The 21,374-nt window shown below is 39.6% G+C and overlaps 1 protein-coding gene across 1 annotated transcript in view; it reads right to left on the bottom strand.

Annotated features, from left to right (window-relative positions):
- The window catches only part of PDE4D (phosphodiesterase 4D), an 806,167-nt gene that overhangs the window by 677,846 nt on the left and 106,947 nt on the right, over positions 1 to 21,374 (bottom strand). The window contains exon 2 of the mRNA XM_060761516.2: positions 18,662 to 18,771. Coding sequence (XP_060617499.2) covers positions 18,662 to 18,700 — 39 coding nt within the window. The 5' untranslated portion in view covers positions 18,701 to 18,771. The remainder of the gene's footprint in view (positions 1 to 18,661; positions 18,772 to 21,374) is intronic.

Here is a 21,374-nt window from a genome sequence, read left to right as displayed (position 1 = left end):
GAATGAACATGCCAAACTCCTCTGGGACTTCCGGATTCAGACAGAGTTTTGGAGCATAATACTCCTGACCTCACAATCGTGTTAAAAAACAAAGTATGGATTGTTGATGTCGCAATCCCAGGTGACAGCAGGATTGCAGAGAAAGAACTGGAAAAGCTGACATGATATGAGGATTTAAAAATCAAACTGCAAAGACTCTGGCACAAACCAGTAAAGGTGGTCCCAGTGGTGATCGGCACACTGGGTGCAGTGCCTAAAAACCTTGGCCTGCGCTTAAACACAATCGGCGCTGACAAAATTACCATCTGCCAGATGCAGAAGGCCACCTTACTGGTATCTGTACACATTATTCGCTGATACATCACACACTCCTAGACACTTGGGAAGTGTCCGATGTGTGATCCAATTCAACAGCCAGCAGAGTGTCTGCTGTGGACTCATCTTGTTGTGTTTCAAATAATAATAATAACAACAACAACAACAATAATAAACTTTATTTATACCCTGCCACCATCTCCCCCAACAGGGACTTGGGGCGGCTTACAATGAGGCCAAGCCCGAACAACAAATTACAACAAAATAAAACCAAAACCACAATAATAATAATAATAATAATAATAAGAAGAAGAAGAAGAAGAAGAAGAAGAAGAAGAAATACTTCTGGCATTATAAACTGGATACAGGCAAAGCGGGACAATTTGGACAAAAAAACCAAGGAAACTCATGACCATTCATAATTCACTGCATCCTCGCAGTGATGTTGACCAGCTTTATCTGCCTAGAAAATCTGATGGCAGAGGACTTTTACAAGTAAAACAAGCAGTCAAAGAAGAAAAACATGCCCTGGCAGAATATGTAAAGGAAAGCCAAGAGCCTGGCTCTTGGAAACTTCAGAAACTTCTCAAAAGCACAAACAAATCAGTATAAGAAAACTGCACTACAAACCTGCAAAGGTAGTAGAAAATGAACAGGCAAAAATACTGTGGGACTTTCAAATCCAGACTGACCAAGTTTTGGAACACAATACACCAGACATCACCATTGTGGAAAAGAAAAAAGTTTGGATTATTGATGTCGGCATACCAGGTGACAGTCGCATACAGGAAAAACAAAAGGAAAAATCAGCTGTTATCAGGACCCAGGGGCGGCTTGTCCATTACGCGAAGTAAGCGGTCGCAGAACACTTTTTTTTGCCAGGGGCACTGAGGCGCCTCTGTAAATGCCCCTCGACCGCCACTTGAGGAGTGCCCCCTCAGCTCCCAACAGCCCTAGCAGTCCGGGGTGAGCCTCAGCTTTCTTGCCTCGCTGCCAGGTGATCCTCTTCCCAAAGGGGCTGGGCCCTTGAGCCTCGCCTAGCCCCTCTCGTTCCTGCTCCACCCAGCCACCCGGTGTGCGAGCAGAGCCGGCACTCAATCATTCTCCGCATTCGATCCCTTCCCCATGACCGGCTCCCTTTCCCAATCCCCTGGCGCTCCACCCGACTCCTCTCCCCAATCCGCAGGTGGGCCAAGGGGCGGAGCCTCCACTCCTGGCCCGCTTTGGGTCCAGAGGTGTGTCTGAAGACCCCAGCGTGCACACCAAAAGTCGCCTCTTCTCCTGACTTTCTCTTCTGCCATTGAGACCAAGAGAGAGAGAGCCCCTCCGGCTGGAGGTATCTCCCACCTCTGCTCCCTCCTTTGTTTTTGCGCCTACCTTCAGGAAAGGTGGGCATCTCCACCTCTGTCTCTCTATCTCTCAACTGCAAAAGCCCACCTTACTTGGATCTGCGTGCATCATTCAAAAATACATCGCACAGTACTAGACGCTTGGGAAGTGTTCGACTTGTGATTTTGTGATTCGAAATCCAGCATATATATCTCATTTGCTGTGACATACTGTGTTTTTGTGTCAGCAAAACAACAACAACAACGGAATGTGTCCAGAGGAGGGCAACTAAAATGATGAAGGTCTGGAGAACAAGCCCTATGAGGAGCAGCTTAAAGAGCTGGGCCTGTTTAGCCTGAAGAAGAGAAGGCTGAGAGGAGACATGATAGCCATGTATAAATATGTGAGAGGAAGTCATAGGGAGGAAGGAGCAAGCTTGTTTTCTGCTGCCCTGGAGACTAGGACACAGAACAATGGGTTCAAACTACAAGAAAGGAGATTCCACTTGAACATTAGGAAGAATTTCCTGACTGTGATCTTCAACAGTAGATCTCCCTGCCCTGGAGTATGGTGGAAACTCCTTCTTTGGAGGCTTTTAAACAGAGGCTGGATGGCCATCTGTCAGGGGTGCCTTGAATGCAATTTTCCTGTTTCTTGCCAGGGGGTTGGACTGGAGGGACCATGAGGTATCTTCCAACTCTATGATTCTATGACTTTATTTATATTCCACTCTTCTCACCCCGAAGGGGACTCAGGGTAGATCACAATACACATACACAGCAAACATTCAATGCCGTTTTGCATAGACAATACACAGACAGACAGAACAAAAGGAGGCATGTTGTTGTTTCATCTCAATGTGCAGCTTTTTGGTGCCATGGAAAGTTGGGCTCAAATCTAGCCACAGGGGATGCTGTCACTTCATCCTCTATAATGAAGACTTAGACTTCCTCCTTCCTTTTGGTCGCCCAGCATTTTCTGATCTTCTTTCTTTATGGCATCGTAAAACATCTTCCACTTTTAGCAGTCCCTATTTTCTCTAATTACAGCTGGGCTGACCGTCGGCAACTTACGCCGACCTGGGGCTTCAAACTTTCAACCTTTCAGTTGATAGATCTTATAACTGCTTATTTATTTATGTTCCTGCACTTTAATTCTACCCACTCCCCATTAACTTTTGACACTTATGGCGAGATATATTTCCTCTAGATCAATATATCTGAATTTTTGCACTTTCCCCGGCTCTTCTTAGGAATTTCACTGCATTTAACCTGAGCCAGGTCCCACTACAATTCTGCTTCAGCCATGATATGGTTTTATGATGATTGTATGTTTAGGATGTTATTTGTTGTAACTGCATTGTGTTTTTATTTGTTTGATATTAATGCTGTTGTTTTATCTGTGATTTGGGCTTGTCCCCATGTAAGCCGCTCTGAGTCCCTTTGGAGAGGTGGTGGCAGGGTATAAAAATAAAGTTATTATTATTATTATTATTATTATTATTATTATTATTGCTGGTGACTTACCAGCTGTGCTAAACCCCTGGCCCTTTAGGCAAAGGAGGCAGTCACCATGACAGACTCATGTTGGGAGGTGGCAGCAAGATGATAGAGTAGAAAGATGGATACATAGCCTGCCCTGTAGTCTTAAAATAGCCTGTTTAGGTGCATTAGTCATGTTAGCTTAGTTATTCAAGCCCTCTTTCAAGTGTGAACAGGAATTCAGTCTTGTTGCCAGTGTTGAAGGAAGAAGCAGCTGTTTTTCTGTTCAGCTTTTTTGGATTTTGCAAAGTATGTTAGGTCAATGCTTGGGGAATCCAGAAGTAGGCTATCCTTGAAACTTTCACCTTATCTTACTATTGCCTCTCAAAAATTCTGAACTCAGAAGTGTACTCTTTCTCAAATGAAAAACCCATTGAGCTATTCTGGAACTATCCTCCATGAATAACCTCTTAGTCACAGCTCAATCAGTAGACAATATGTCAGCCTGTGGTGTGGAAGATTACTGTGATGGAAACAATTGTGAAGCAATTGTTTCCATTCTCAATTGCCTCCCATCACTTTCATAAGCTTGCAGTGAGATCTTAATATTACTGCATTGTTTTCAAACCACTGTAATGTATTCTGTTTTATAAATATTCTAAATGCTTCAATCTATTCTTATAGAACAGAAGGGATGAAAGCAACCAAAATAATAAAATGCAAAACTCCAAATCCAGTTCTGCCATAGACTGATATTGACATATTTAGGTATTGGCAAAATGGTTGTAGATTCCTTTTCATCAACATGAAATTTATCAGAATTTTTTAAGACCTTTTAGAGATCATAAACTTTTAGAGAAGAGCCAAAAACCCAAGAGGTCTGTCCCTTCAGACCTCATGAATACAGTATGGATTCCTTGCATCAATGTCCATTTTTGTACAATTATGTATAGTTCTGATCCTTATCAAAGTTATGTCCCTGGTTCCTTGCTTTCTTTGTATGAAAGGCCTGCATTAATTCCTACTGTCTGTTACCTATTTCAAACCAGCTATCTTAACTTTTGTCTAGTAAATAAAGATTAATAAATCTATCCACTTTGCTCAATTTCTACTTTTTCTAGCTTTGAAAGTTTGTTTTCTACCATTTCTACAGTCATTTATAATTAAAACAAAGCCATACAAGACTTTGTACGTGTTTCTGTGTAAGGTTCTAAGAAGCATTGCTCTGGAAATAACTAATCCCCAACTTTTCTTCCTTTTCTATTCTTTCCTTTTCTTGTCCTGATGATGTTTTTCAGAAATATATTGATCTTCATAAAGCTCATGTTTTTATTATGAATCTCAATTTAGCTGGTGCCTTACCATCATCATAGTCTTCAGAAGATAAAATATAAATTTGACAATGGAATTCTGTTATGTATTTGCTAAGAATTAAGCTTGATTGTATTTATTCACATGCTTCAGATGCTGAAAAAATTATTATATTTCTTGAGATCAGTAACTTGATAACTATTTGTTTTTAAATTGTTCCATAATTTATCATTGTGAACTTTACTAGGTTTTTAATGCTATACATCACCTTGGCCCCTGCACTGGGAGGAAGGTGGTATATCAAAAGATGAAATTAAATATATAGAAGGGGTTGAATTACTTGCCTTTAGAAAAGCCCCGTTACCAAAGCATTTTGTCTAATCAACATAAGTAAAAAAGAAGTCCTGTTTACACACAACACTAACATTAAGGTCAGAAACTAGCAGACATCTAGTAGTAGTACTAGTAGATGTTTACTAGCCCGATTAGGCTTTCTTCTCTGCTCTTCACTTCTCCATGTTTGGTTGCACGTTTGCTTCTGGTGTGAGAGAATCAGTCGTCGATAAAAACATTGCCCAGGGGATACTAGGATGTATTGCAATCCTGTGGGGAGGCTTCTCTCATGTCCCTCCTGGGCACCCAGAAGATTGGGTGGCTTGGAAGGTGCTGAACAGACTGTGCTCTGGCACCACGAGATGCAGAGCAAACATTACGAAATGGGGCCACAAAGTGGAGTTCACGACATGTGAGTGTGGAGAAGAGCAAACCAGAAACCCCCTATTACAATGCAGTCTGAGCCCTGCCACATGCACAATGGAGGACCTTCTTACAGCAACACCAGAGGTACTCCAAGTGGTCAGCTACTGGTCAAAGGACATTTGGTATAATGCCAAGTTTTTTAACTTTGTGTTTTCTAAATACATTACAACTGTACCCTTGGTTCGCTTCTGACACAATAAATAAAAATAAAAATTCTCCATGTCCCCATTAAAAAAACACCTGTTATAAGAAGTTTCTCATCCTTGGAAGCTTTGGAAGTCATCTGGGAGATGCGGAAATCTCACCTCATTCTCTCAGTGGAATGAGAGCACTGGGTCTCTCTCCTTGTGGGTTAATGTGCCTACACAATGGGAAATTCTCAGGTTTTGTCATCCAAGAAAATATAGATTGAGACTCATCACACTTTAACAGAGGTTTATCCATTATTATTCAGATTTTCCATAGCTACACAGTCTGGAGAACCTGAGAAGGCAGATCAAAATGAGTCCCTGTAGACTGGTGAAAAAGAAAGACTGTAGAGGAAATCGAAGACTAGCATTGTGCTATTATTTTGGCTAAAGAGAAGAGCAAGTCTAATACAGAGCTGAAGAGAGAGATGAGTCAAAGATATTTTGATATATGTGATAGAAAATCCCTCAAGCATCTTCTTCCTTTCTTCAGCAGAATAAATACATCAACCTATTAAATAATGAACCATTTGTTGCCCTTTTGTGGTTCTACACTGAATCTGTATAGTATATATTGGCACATGGAGAATTACTCATTCACCCTGCTTTTGCAACCCTTGTTCTTTATAACTATGTAGTATAACTGAAACAAGACACTCAATGTTGAACTGAATTCACAATATGCAATACATATGCATTAGCACATACAATGACATTATATGTGAAAGTCCACTTCTACATCCTTGAACTGAAGGCCAATGTTCTGCATTCGGTAAAAATATACAACCACTTTTATAGGGTAACTTACATATGTGTAAGATATCGATAATTTTCTGGTCCAAATCTCCCACCTCAGCTGGTAACTTAACTCTTCCTAATGGTAATGCTGCTTACTAGGCAAGGCTTTGTATTAGAAAGTTACACATGCCCTCCAGTTTTCCAATTTTGCAGATACCGTTTTGATTCATCTTCTTGTCATCTGACTTTTTGGATGCTTTTAAAATGTTCCGGTTTTTCTAGCCTCTTTTCATTTCCTCCCTTTGTTCTCGGCTTATTTAAACCACTACCAGCAATTTGCATTCAATTAAATTCAACAGATGGAAGAAGACAGAAGGGAAGAGAAATCTTGCCCTCCCAGCAGGCTCAGGACAAAAAAAAAAACCCCACATGCTTTAGTGCCTTCCAGTCTGTGTGTTTTTCTTTGTTAATATCTTTTATTATCTTGACCACACGGATGTTGCTTGGCCACACATGACTTTGTTTCCCCTTGTGCAATGTTGGAGGGCACACAGACAAGATTCATGGTTTATCAAGCATATTAAAGGCTCTGTGCTGGTCTCCCTCAATCTCTGTGTAGGAGGAATAAAACACTCATTTTTATGAAACAGGTGAGAAATGGAACATCATCACTCAGACTGTATTATATTTTGCAGAGTTGAAAGCAAAAAGAGCACCCCAGGCAGAGACACATAGCCTGAGGGTACTGGGAGGTATAAAAGGCCCGGTATTCTTTTGAACAATACATTATAGGAAGAAATTTATTCCCCAAACATGGCAGACATACATCAATTAAAACATCCAATCCTAATATTTGCATAGTAGACTTGTCATGATAATTTAAAAGATTTATTAAAAGTCAAACAGAGTGTATATACTAGGCATTGGAAAAATAAGACCTTGGGCTAGATGCGGCCCCCTGGGTGCTTGCCTCAGGTCCTCCTCTTTTTCCCTGTCCTCTCAGGACCTGCCTCATCCTTAGGCAGAAAGGATGGGGGAGAAAGGCACGCAGCACCTGAGAGCCCACTGGAGCTCTCTCAGCCACCATATGTCTTGTCCTCCTTCTAGCATAAGGATGATGTGAGGAGCCCCGTCCTTATGCCAAGAGGACAGCCTGAGGAAAGCATGTAGTGGCTAAGAGCCCTCCGGAGTGCTCTTGGCCGTCGCCAAGAGCACTCCTCCTGGCACAATGCCAAGAGGACAGCCCAAAGATCAGGGGAGGAGGATCAGGGAGGAGGATCAGAGCAGTCGCTGCATGTTTCCTTTTCCTCCCAACATAAGGATGGGGTGAGCGGACTTGTCCTTATGCAGGACAACCTGAGGATGACTTGGGCCCTACCTCACCCCCTTCCAGCCCCGCCCTCTCCCAGGGACTTCCCCTCCCTGGCCCCTCCCTCCTGGCCCGGCCTACTTGGCCAGGCCCACAATGTGGCCCCAAGGCAAAAACGTTTGCCCATGCCTGGTATATACTCTGTATGCTATAGATATCGGCATGCATCTTTCACTTATTTAGTATCTTGGGAGATGATGGCAGGGTATAAATAAAGTATTATTATTATTATTATTATTATTATTATTATTATTATTATTACTTTGTACATATCACTAATGCATTATACAAAGTGCTTGGACGCCCCCTGGAAAGGGGGAAATATTAGTTGTTTGACCCAGAAACAACAACAGTTGAAGTTCAAAGGCACAACTCATATCTCATTTGGTTTTATGCAAGATATTCCATAATTATTATTCACATCACATTATTCACACCTCTTTTACTTCTTCCAACGGAATAAGAACAATGTTTCTTCATTTGTCATTTCTCCCATTTGCAAAGAGGCAAAGTTGAAGGCAAAGTTGAAGTACTTTGGCCACATCATGAGAAGAAAGGAAAGCTTAGAGAAGACAATTATGCTTGGGAAAATGGAAGGAAAAAGGAAGAGAGGCCAACCAAAGGCAAGATTGGATTGACCTTGAAGGAACTAGGGGTGGTGACAGCCAACAGGGAGCTCTGGCGTGGGCTGGTCCATGAGGTCACAAAGAGTCGGAAATGACTGAACAAATAAACAACAACAATCAATTTGCACAGTAAAATCTTAGCATAACAGTCAGTATAACACAGAAGTTAGAATATTGATGGGTTGGGGTTCTAGTCCTTGTGAATCACAGAATTTACTGGGAGACTTTGGGTGAGTCACACTCTCATTGGCACACCTCTCCAACTTGTTTCAATGCGGACGAAGGGAAAACAAAAGCCATAAACACTGCTTTTGAGCTCACTAGAAGGAAAGATGTAAACATTACTACGGTAATACAGTGTGTTCAACAATATTAATTTTTCCAGCTTGATATAGAAATAGACACATTCAATCTTGTTAAAGTCAATAGGCTTAAACATGGCTAGGTCTGTACAATGTTAACTTCTTTGCAACAGTTGTAAATTCCTTTGAATTGTTGATGCAAATTATATTAATAAGACAACAGTTCACCTGATTCATTACAATCACTGCATGATGTTTCCAGACATTAGTTAATTGGTTCCAATATTCCAAAGCACACAAGCAGCCACCTGAGTATCATGTTATAAGACACAGCAGGAGACCAATGGGTTATCTGGGGCCAAAACTATAGAATGTCAAAAGATAAAAATGTGATCAAGCCCATGCTGTGAAGTTATTATTTTGAATGATATGTATATTTTTAAGAAAAATGTGGTTAGAATTTAGATGACAGTATAATATTCTTAATATTTTAGAATAATTGTTTTGCACTTCAGGGGGCTAAAAGTACTCAGAAAAGGTCATTTTCAAGATTGGATCGCCACTTAATCAATGAGGATGAATCCATACCCATGGTTATCAATAGAGCTGTTGGCTTCCATTCAGAATTTCTTTGCCAGGGTATCATACATATTGTGGGACAGAGGCTAGCCTCAAAATTCTCTGAAGACATTTCCTTCTCTTTTTACCATCTGCTCAATCATGCTAAGACTTATTGTTCTTCCTTATTTCAAGAGTTCTGCTAGGACTTCCTTTTTTACATCCTCATTTTTTCACACCATTTGGTTCCCACTTCACAGATTGCTATAAGAATATGTTCCCTGGCAGCTGGAACACATGGTCCTAGATATTCAATAGTCACTCTCTGCAAGCGGTAAGACTTCTTTAATTCTACTTTCTTTTAATTTAATAATTGATTCTTTGCTAATCTCTTTTCTATGTAACATATGGGTAGATTCAAATTATCCATTGTGTGATTTGATTTGAAATGTTTTTTAAGGGAACTTTTGATTTTCTCTAGAAACTTCATTTCCCATTGTATTACTCTAAACCAGTGGTTCCCAACTTGTGGGTCCCCAAGTGTTTTAGTCTACAACTCCCAAAAATTCCAGCCAGTTTACCAGCTGTTAGGATTCCAGGGAGTTGAAGACCAAAACATCTGGGGACCCACAGGTTGAGAAGTACGGTATTACTCTAAACCAGTTGTTCCCAACCTTTGGTCTTCTAGTTGTTTTTTCCCAAAAAATCCTGACCAGCTTATCAGTTGTTAGAAATTGTGGGAACTGAAGTCCAAAACACCTGGAGGACCAAAGGTCGGGAACCACTGATATAAATTGTTCCAAGATCATCACGTGTTCAATATATAGCAGGGGTGGGCAACTTGTGGCCCTCCAAATGTTGACAGACTAGTTCCCATTATTCTTGTTATTTTTGTGTGCTAAATTATAGTTACCCTGAACCTACCAGGGGGTTTCTTGGCAAGGTTAGTTCAGAAGGAGTTTGCCATGTCTTTCTTCTGAGGCTAACAACGAGTGATTGCCCAAAATCATCCAGTGAGTTTCCATGGCCAAGCAAAGACTTGAAGCCTAGTCTGCAGAGTCCTAGGCCAATGCTCTAACCATTGCACCTTTCTGGTTCTCAGTCCTATCACATTACTCAGACATTACTCTTACTGCTGAGGTCATAAAATAATCTCCTATTGCTCTTTTCCATTCTTGAGTCTCAAAAGAAAATGTTCTGGTTTTAATTGAAAATTAACTTTTAAGATCCTCTGTGCCTAAGTGAATATCTGAATCCAGAACTTTGTCACTTTTTCACCATTTAGCAATGATACATTGTTTTATAAAAAAAATCTTTAAGATGTAGCATAATGTCAATTTAAACATTTTTACATGAGTTCATTTTATATGCAGTCTTCACTGTCAATTTTTAATAAAGGTTTGTACATTTTACCAATTGCATGTTCATTGTCTGTGCACGATTGCCATTCATAGTCAGATTTATTTTGTTCATGGTGGTTTTTATCCAATAACTGTAAATGTTTCTTCTTAATATGACATGTCCCACCATTCCCAGTCAGTAAAGGCAAGTGAAATGTTGCCCTCTCAGAATTACCTCCTCCTGCATCATCACGATTCAACAAATGTAATTAGACATGTGTCAACATCACAATTATTTGAAATATCGATTTAAAAAAGATTGTTACTAAAGTGCAAATTAGTAGAATCTCCAGGGAAACCTTTGAGGGATTGCAAAGGTATTCTTCACCTTAAAAATAATTATCCCAAAGTATGCAGTTGCTCCCAACAATGTATTCCAATTGCTATATGAATTTAAACAAAAATAGTTTTGCTTTTAATACATGTAAAAATCTTTAAGCCAGCTCACAAAACTATTCATTTACATGTAAGCACTAGTGACTCATTTGCCATCTATATGTCCACAATTGTAGGTTGAAATTTCATTGTGAACTAGGCAGCCTACAGATATTTTTGACACTTTTTTCAAGGCCTCTAAGCACAAGAATGGCAGGCTAAATATAGTGGTGTTCTCAGATCAGGACTGTTCCAAGCCCTGTGATTTCATGTGGAAATACAAGACCAAAGAACAAGTCCTGGTGATGGCATGGTTTGGGTCATGGTGATGTTAGAAAAGGCAGTCTCAGGCAATGGCATCAAGTAAGAAACCTTAAAAATCTTCCATTTCTGAAGTATGCCATTCAGGTTTAGCAATGATCAGGAGTGAGTATATTTGTACAATTAAAGCTAGTGCTCCATACTGTGGTTCTCAACTGTGGGTCCTCAGGTGTTTTGGCCTACAACTCCCAGAAATCCAAACCAGTTTGCCAGCTCTTAGGATTTCTGGGAGATGAAGGCCAAAACATCTGGAGACCCACAGGTTGAGAAGCACTGGTTCCATATGTACCCTCTCTCCTGGAGATGTCAGTTCTAACCATAGTAACACATGACTTGGTTACATCCTGTTTGCATTACTGTATTTCTGTTTATATTGGGATTCCTTTGAAAAGTGCTCAGAAAATTCAGTTGTCTAAGAAGCCGCAGCCAGATTGCTAACTGGGGCTGGCTATAGGGAGCACACAACTGGCTGCCTGTTTCTTTTTCTTGGCTCACTTCAATATGCTGCTGATGACATAAAATCCTCTACAACATGGATCCAGGCTACTTGGAAGACTTTATCTCCCTTAATGGGCTCATTAGAGCTCTATGAATTTCTGGAGAAGCATTTCTTTCTGTCCCACCACCTTCTCGGGCTTATTTGGCACACCAATAAGGAAAGAGGAGAAGAGAGGCCTTCTCGGTGGCTCCTCCGAGTCTTTCGAACTCCCTGCCGAGGAAAGACAAATTGGCTCCCTACTTGTACCCCTCCTGTCAGCAACTGAAAACATTTTGAAATGAATAGGGTAGGCTTTTTAATGATGTGCTATGCAGAATTTAACTATATGGGCAGTTTTGTTTAAAATTACTTTAGACAGTAAATTTAGACAGCTCAGCTGCAAATAAGAAATTATCTTATGCCTCACCTGCCCTCCCCCATCGGAATCAAAAGTGCTTGAAGTCTACATTTCTAATATCTGTTTATGCCAAAATGTCCTGATTACTGATTTTGTTGAAACAGGTGTTTGATTTCTTGGATTCTTTCTTTTTATAATGGTAATGAAAAAAATTGCTTCAGAGAGGGCATAGATTTCAAAGGAATAGGTCTCTGATGCAGACAGACTCAGCATCAGAAATGGGTGCATTTGGGGAAAACACACATAGAATTTATCAATCACTGAAAAATATTAACATGGCATAATGTGTGAGCGTGCTATTTCCCTCATAAAGTGGTGTGAACTATCTAAAGTCTTTTGAAGAAGCAGGATGGCAAATTTAATAATGATGATGACGATGATAATAATAAGCAGAAGCTAAATGCTAGGTATATGAAAGCCTTCAGAATAATGAGACATTCAAGTGTAGAGAATATGTGTGTTCAATTCAGTTCTAATGCTGGGCAAGGTTGAAGGGAACTATAGTAATTTTCTGTAATTTTAAATTGCTTTACAAATTGTATCTGTGAGGCTTCTGCCCCTTGTTGCATCCTTTTTCCCTAGCGGAAGCAAGTTTCTATCTAAATATCTATTGCCACCATAAGTGAAGACTTCCACAAATCTCACTTCTATCAACAAAAATGAAAGCTAGATGTCCTGTAGGACCTCCTAGATGTCCTCAAAATTTCCTGTGAAAAACATAATACAATCCCCACTGGACTCAATTCTCCCTCTCCTCTGCTGTCACTACAGACACTACTCCTGAATTCAGTTCTTATATACAGTTCCCAAAGGCCACACAGATATGAGACATAAAACTAGTACTTTATATACAGAAGATTAACATAACAAAACAAAGTAATAATACATTTAAAGCAAATATTTCACTCTCTCACCAGCTTCTTGTCAGATTATTTCTGCTATTCCATACATGAAAGACCAAATTAACTTAATATAAAAAACAACATTTTCTACCCAAAAAATCCACGACATTTCAGCATCCCACAAAAATTCCAAGCAGCCTCCCTTCTACAATAAGCTTATGAAGAATTCAGCACCCTGGATAGTTCCAATCACTCAGTTTTGAGTAATTAAACCATGTCTCAATGATAATCAAATTCCTTCAGTATTCTTGTTTAGCTGCACCAAAGTCCACTGGCTCCCATCCCATGACATTGAACTACTTCCGGTGGGGCTTCATTGTAAAACTGTTGAGAAAGCAGTGCATGCCGCCACTGAGGCAACATGTTCAATGGCAATCAATGGGTGAAAGCTGGGGGGGGTGAAACTCCCCCCCACCCCAGAATGGGGCAACAAGTGAGTCGGGCGATGTGGGACATGGGCAGTGGGTAACCCCCACCAGGCACCACTTGATTCGCCATGATGTGTGGTGATTCTGGCAACTCATCTAAAGTCCTTAATCATCTGTAGAGGCTTTGAAAGAAGTCAAGGCTATGGAGAAAGACAGCCACTGATGTTATGTGCACCAGTTGTCAAGCTACTGTTTTCTGAAGTCTGGAATTCAGTCTGAGAAGGATGACAAGTCTTTTAAATCTTAAAAGGCATAAAAATGAGAGGACATAGAAAAAGAAGTGTTGTCATCAGCTATGGGCTGCTGAACAAAATGTATAAATCCGTGATCCAATCAAGCAAGAAAAAGAAAATACTAACTCTACATAATAAAAATGAAGTGGAAATGTTTTATATGCAGGTACTTCATCTTGTATCTCTTCAACATTCTTTGAAAAATCTCTGTGCATCTGCTATGATATAACTGAACATTTCCTTCCATTTTTATTTACTTCTTTTGGACTTCGCAATTAATCACTTGACAGTTAACAAACCAGTCTGCAACTTTCTCTCCTAGCACATGCTCCTACTTTTTTCCATTTGTTTACTTTGCAGCATGAAGTCATTTATCTTTTGAGGGCCTGTTTTTCGCTGATGTTTCCCCTCCTTCCACTCTTTTCCTGCACAAAAACTTTAAATATATTTCCATTGTACAAAAGAATTGATTCCCACATCTGATTATTTTCTTCCACTGTAATCGGGATAGGAGACAAGAAGAAAATAAATAGATGTTTAACTTGTAATACATCTTAAAGTCCTTCTTTTACATTGGCATTTCAAGACCAAAGCCACATCTACATTGGCCACATAATCTGGGAACGGTTTGGAGCATTATTCCACAGAGCTCATGGGCCATCACTTGCCACATCTACTGAAATCAGAAGTGGAATGAGTGTGCACATGATCACCTTCTTCCTGATGTCACAGGCATCTCATTCTGATTTTAGTAGATGCAGATGCCATAGCTAGGCACTTTCAGAGAACTCCTTGGCTGGTGACATGGAGGTGACCCATCCCCTATCCTGTGCTGATATGCACAGGGAAAGGGTCATAGTGGTAGCATGCATCTTGACAAATATGGGCCAAAGTAGACCTGATCCACAAATTCCTAGGATATTCCAGAGTTTCCTGTAAACTCCAGAGTATTTACTCCCTGACTTTTTTTAGTGGAGGGCAAAGTCGGGTTAAAGGCAAAAACACATTGTTGTACTGTTCTACTATCCAGGTGGATTTCAAAAGGGGGCTTAGAGAAGGATAGTCCATTTTATTGGGGGTTGGGGGGAGGGGTTAAAGGAGTAAAACAATTTCACCCTTTTTTTGTGTTACGCCTTCCACCCATGTAACTGTCATGGAAACAATGCTCTTTTATGACATGGGAAATGTGTGTGTGTAAAGGTGGATTTCCAACAAATGGTTTTCCTCCTTCAACTCCAGCCCATAAAATGGACTATCCTTCTCTGTTTGGACCCTTTTTTGGAGTTCACCTGGATAATGCAACAGTACCTGCATTGTGAAGACTGACAGCACTGGATTCAAAGTGAGTACAGTTTTTTTAAAAAAAAATTGCATAGGTAAGCCCCAAGAGAATAATAGAATACTCCTCATATCATGTGGTGGAGATGTGTATCTTAGACTATTTCACCCATAAGCACTGAAACCAACTGAGTATCTGTTTTTCTGTTTATCTCGATGTGCAAATGAAAGAAAAAGGCAGCAGTAACACGGAAAATGAGTGTTCTGGGCAAAATAGATTTTATATTTGCATTACAAATTGCACAAGGACCTTTGCTTCCCAACAGAACCATGCATTTTAAGAAATATAGGATTGTTGTCAGAATGGAGAGAGGCAAAGAAGGTAAGAGGGAGGAAAAGAGAAATGTTTGGAGTTCTCTTTCCCCCTTCCTTCCTTCCTTCCTTCCTTCTTCTATATTGTATTTATACCTTGCTTTTCTCTCAAGAAGGGATTCAAGGTAATACAAGTATCATTTTATCACCTTGAATTTATCAAATTTTATCACCTTCAAATTTATCAAAAATATTTAATGATGGATATATTGACAATGTACTCTATCTTTGGGTTTAGAATGTATTTCATCTACTATTGAACATTGCTATGACTTGCAGCTGAGGCTGATTCAAGGCATATTGCTGCAACAGGCAAAAGTATCTTACTTTGATATTGGTAAAGGAATAAGGTAGCAGGGCATTTTTCCTGCTCCAGATTCTACTAAGGAAAATGTCTCAAGTTTGCTCCATAGTAGAGCTGGCCCTACAATTAATTGTATAGAGTTAATTTTATGAAATTTTCATTTAATATTTAGTTTAAACTCCTTGTGTAACACATCTTCCACTGATGCCAACTTCCTCTCCTTCCTCCCTCCCTTCCTCCCTCCCTCCCTCATACGCTCACATCAACTTTTTATGGAAACATACAAATATGGTGGTGTCACATCCTAAGTTCAGCTACTTATATTGTTGTGCATAGAAATCACACAAAAGTATAGTGGCTAAGATGAAGCATTCGTGTGCAGTGGCCCATGGTATGAATGCAGAGCATCCACATCACACTTCCATTAGCTACCCTGACAAAAATGGGATTTCAATCTCTATCTAACCGGCATATTTTCAAACGCACTCTTCTACTGAACAGTGTGAGATCATTTTTGCATAATTCTACATGGTGAGAAAGCAGGTGCTAAGCTCTAAAACACCTTTCATTTCTGCTTCCATGTGAAGGCAGCAAAGAATAGAACAGATCAACAGAACCAATGGCTTCAGTTAGCTTTGATGTGCACAGCTCTGGGCATAGCATAGAGACTGAACAGACACCTGCAGAGACCTTTTCTGTTGAGAATAATGTATGGGCAGTGACATTTTGAAGCCCATGAAACCAGAGACGCACTGTAGATAAAGGTGAAATCCTAGAACTATAGCATCACCACCCCGCAAGCTAGTAAAGATTGTGATTATGAAGAATATTTAAAAAAAATAAAAGCCTTGTGCATGACACAAGGCAAATATTATTGTCTTAATCTCCCTTAACATTAATTAGCACTGAATTTACAGGTCATCTTTTGACAACAAAATAATTGTTGTAATGACATTGGAAACTGAACACAAAACCAATGCAAACAGATTAAGTGGTTAGGCTTTTCTGTTATCTGCGACGAAAGATATCATTAATCTCTCTGGAAATACCAAAAAGGTGTTCTTTGTCAAATACTAACATGACAAAATGAGTGCTGTTAGTAAAAAAGAAATGTCTCTTGAAAAGTAATTTGGATTAGAAAGAGTGTTAATCCTAGAGGCATGAACTACCAAAGGCTTCATAAAATCAGACTCAAAGATAATCAAGAAAACTATACATGAAAGAGTAAAATGATATCTGCTAATTTCAGTGGGATGGCCAGCTGTAGAGTATGGGACTAATTTTCTGCCTAGGAAGCTTCCAGGGACTGCATGGATTGCCCCAAGGCCAGAAATCTACTCCTTTTTTGAAAAATTCTTGAACATGTCCTGGCTCACTATGAGAAATCCAACACAATAATTCAGAACTGGATGGGCCCCTGGCTTCACATATTGGGATCTGCTTAGGATATAGGTAGTCAAGGACATAGTTGACAAAGACACTTTATATAATAAGACCCTGCCTTAATCAGAGGGAATAGATGCCAAGGAAAACCAGAGAAGTGGCACAGGAAGATCCAATATCTTTCATAAAGATGTAGATAGGAGATGCTGATTAATTAGCCACTTGGCACGCCAAGTCAAGCAGTCAAGAAGGAGGACATTCTTACATACAACTGTTCAGTAAACTGATACATACTCTTGATTTGGATTTCTGAATCCTGGATTGGTGTGTTTCTTCTCACCACTTTAGGCTTTGTTGAACATACCTATTGGCTTCTTGAAATTTATTTTAGAAAAATCACACACACACACACATACCTCCTTTCTGGTAAACTGTACAAAGGTAAAACATGGACTGTGGGTGAATCTCGGAGGTCCCTTGGGCACAGTTGATGGCACTGCCAGGCTGGGCTGATGGCCCTATACTACAAGAGTCTGACTTCCTCAGTAGTTGCCACCCCTAGACACAGGACAAAATTATACTGGTGGCTGAATTGCTAATCCAAGACATGTTCGCAAGTGATAGATCAGCTACTTTTACAGACAGAAAAGATGTGGTCCAAGTAGGCCGGCCTTACACTTTGCCCTTAGCATATACTTGGAGTAATTGTCTTTTTTTCAGGGGATGGTGCCAGAGTGATGGTAGTCCTCCAAAATTTATTATGGTGTTAATGGAAGCCCCTAACTTTTCTCCAATCTGCTATCCTTGTAGTGCATTGAAAGTAGAGCTCCACCATCCTCCTATAAGTGGTACAAAGTGCCAGGGAGACCACATGATATGGCATGAACCCCCATAAATTACCTAGGGGAAAGAAAACTATTTTTGTCAATGGTGGTGGGAGATGTGCTCCAAAAACAGTAACTTTTTGAAGGGTTGTACAAATAGGTAATGGTTTATTGTGTAACCCAAACATAGCAGTAACAATCTGAATCTGTGTTTAAAACCATGTCATAAACTATAATAATGACCACATAATTAAGTGAAGCACCCTTTTAAAAAAAAGCTTCCTCATTTTAAAAGCTTCCTCATTTTACTCCAAACCATTGCACCTATTTATTATATTTGGCAGACTGCATCCACTGAGAAGAGATTTGTACGAGCATGAATTTCATCTAACTCTTTCAAAATGAAAAGGTTATAGATATTTATTCTTGCTCTGTTTCTAATAAACAGGGATGAAATCTAAAACATTGGGAAATGATGCAAGATTCTACATTAGATACAAAGAAAAGCTCAGTGTTGATTTAAGGCACTGAGCCAGCATGGGTTCCTATCAAAAGGAATAAGATACGATCTGAAGTGACTGTTTTTTGTTCTGCCCAGATGTAATACCAATTTTTGGATTTTATAATACAGTATACACATTAAATCCAATACACATCTTTTCAGAATTTACAGTCTATAAATGTAATGTTTTACAAAGCGAAGCATCTTACACATGTCCATATACAGATCAACAGAAAATGCCAGAGAATTATATTATATTCCATGCATTACTAAAAGTAATTCTTCCTTTACACAGAAAAGCACAGAAAGAAATAACTTTTTTTAGTTTGTAGATATCCTGCTGATGACAGACAATAAAGCTTGCACAAATACTTTTAAACGTTGTATCATTTAGCACACATAAAACTTGTGAAAAATGTGAATACTTGCATTGATAAAAGCAGCAGATTACAAAACCATTTACTTACACTTTTACTCCTGATATGTAATGTGCTATTGCTGTTCATGATGCTGCTGTTACTGATCTGCTCCAGGTTTTATAGGTAGATATTGCAGCTCTCGCCCATTCAAATGCCACCTGATGATAAGAAAGCATTTATTACATTTCAAAATACACCATGATGGTTGCAACATCTGTTGTGATATATCTGTTGCCTGTGTTATAGTGCAATCTCATGTACATCTTCTCAGAGGTAAATCCCACTGATGCATTATGTTTGTTTACAAAAGGCTTTTAAAACAGCTTATCACATAGTTATTGCAAATAGCATCCTTATAAAAACTTTATAATATTCATGGGGCAGCTATAAGGCATCACGTGACTTGAAAGCATACATGCACACACAGGATGGTGTCATCTGCTTATCTTTAAATTGCTGATGTTCCTACAGTTTTCATGCCTCCTTCCTTAGATCCTAATCCATCTTTGTATATGATAAGTTCAGCATACAAATTAAACTGGTAGAGTTATAAAATGTAGCTTTCCCTAAACCCCTTGATAATTGGAAACCATTCAGTTTTTCTCTATTCCATCCTTATAGTAGTAAGGTTACACATTAGGATAATCAAATCAAGGGTGACTCTGGCTTTGAATGACTTTTTCTTAATGTCATTGTTAAATTGTGCATAGTTTCTGCTCCAAACCAGCTCATCAGTGTCATTTATTACTTGTTATTGAAAGAACAATGGTTGACATCCTGTTCAACTTTATTGGCTCATAAGCCAGATTCACAGTCCCGTAACTTTTGAGATATGCATTAATAGTTGTAAACAATAAAAAATACTGCCCCACTCGAAACTAACTTCTTAAGGCAGGCAAAGCCTCCACCAAAGGGCCTCTAAAGCATTGCACTGAGGTCTCATCTACACTGACCATTGAATGTAGTTTCAAATCAGTACTGAAGAACGTGGTTTCTCTGTGCAAATGATTACAAAGGAAATCCTGAACCAGTTTGAGGATCGGGTGGTGATTACACAAACCACAGAGCTCTGACACACATTAAGGGCTTTCTTTCACATTTTTGTGGGAATTCATCTGACTGCCACAGTCTGAAACTAGCTACAAACTGCATGAAATGGTCAGGGTCAATGAGGCCTCAGAAATGGTGACTGCAACACTCTTCTGGTTGTGGGATTGTGGTGAGACAAGCAGCTTCAGCAGGCCTTTACCTGGAAGAACTTGCATCTTGATCTGCAGCATCATAGGACCCTCCCACACAGCCATATAACCCAGAATATCAAGGCATAATAACCCACAATATCTGCTTTGAAATGGAATATCTGAGTCCACACTGCCATATATCCCAGTTCAAAGCAGATAATGTGGGGTTTTATTCAGTTGTGTGGAAGGGGCCTCAGAAACCCTTCTGTTGGGGCACTGCCTGACCTAAGAGCTAGGTTTTCAAGGGATGGCATCTGCAGAAATAGACAAAGACAGGATCTCAGCCACCATGTCTAAAATTATTTCTTCTAATATGTTTGGAAAAAACAAATTGAGCACACAGAAAAAATCCCCACAACTGACCCTTCAAAAAACTATGATTTCGGAGTAAAGAGTTACTTCCTATGCTTTTAAAAAACCAATAATGTTATGATAGTTTTGCTACTTAAAAAAAGGACCGCACCCTTTTCTTATCACTATCACTTCCCATATAACATTTACAGGTGACAACATAGTGCTGATGTTACTTGCAATGTGTATACCAACCAATAACAAGCTACAAGAGTAAAGGTAAAGATCCACCCAGAGGAAAAGTGTTCTTGCCATACATCAAGGGAACCACTGACCGCATTGGGAAGCTGATGAAGAAACATAACATACAAACTATCTTTCTCTCAACCTGGACTTTAAACAGATATAGAAACCCAATTTTCCTAGTTTCCAACAGACCTCACAACCTCTGAGGATGCCTGCCACAGAATCACACAAAACATCAGGACAGAATGCTTCTAGAACATGGCCATACATACCAAAAAACCTACAACAACCCACTGTATACCAACCCTGTATACCGGATGCATGGCCCAACATGTTCACACAAAATCCTATGCTTTATAAAGTTGCAATAACCAAAAAATGCATGAACTCCATTCTTTGAAAGCCTGGGATGAAATTTGAGAGTGGATATAGATCAAGAGAGTTGCACTGAAGCCAGGAAAATATTTATTTCCCATTCAGATTCGTGATTACTGGGCTCTAGTGTTGGCCAGATTTGACATCTGAGTAGCCCTCGGAGATACAGCCAAAGACTCATCCAAGCCAAACATCTCAATTAATTTAAAAGGTACACAGGCAATCAAAAATGGCAGATTGTGCATTGCTGAATAATTCATTGACATCTTATGTCTGCCTTTTGAGGTTACAGGGATGATATCCATTTCCAAATGTCCATCTGAAAACACAGTATTTTTTCAGCAGCTAGTGGAGAGCAGGAGGAACGCTCTGATTGAAATTGTATGGCATCCATTGTCTGTCTGACTCATCCATTGACCAGGATTTGAGAGCAGCCAATATTTGCCTTTGTCTAATCTCAGTTGGAAACACTGTTTACAGATTGTTGATTTCTCTAGCATATTGGAAGTACAAAGAAAGGAAGTGGTCTGGATCAGAGCATTCCTCCCTGTTAAACATTGCACTTGTGAAAAGTCTGGACCATAACAGTAGCAACGCATTTAAAGAAA

Source organism: Anolis sagrei, chromosome 2 (assembly GCF_037176765.1).
Source record: "Anolis sagrei isolate rAnoSag1 chromosome 2, rAnoSag1.mat, whole genome shotgun sequence".
NCBI lineage: Eukaryota > Metazoa > Chordata > Lepidosauria > Squamata > Dactyloidae > Anolis > Anolis sagrei.
Note: the sequence above shows the minus strand (reverse complement) of the source record. Positions and strands in the feature narration are given on the sequence as shown.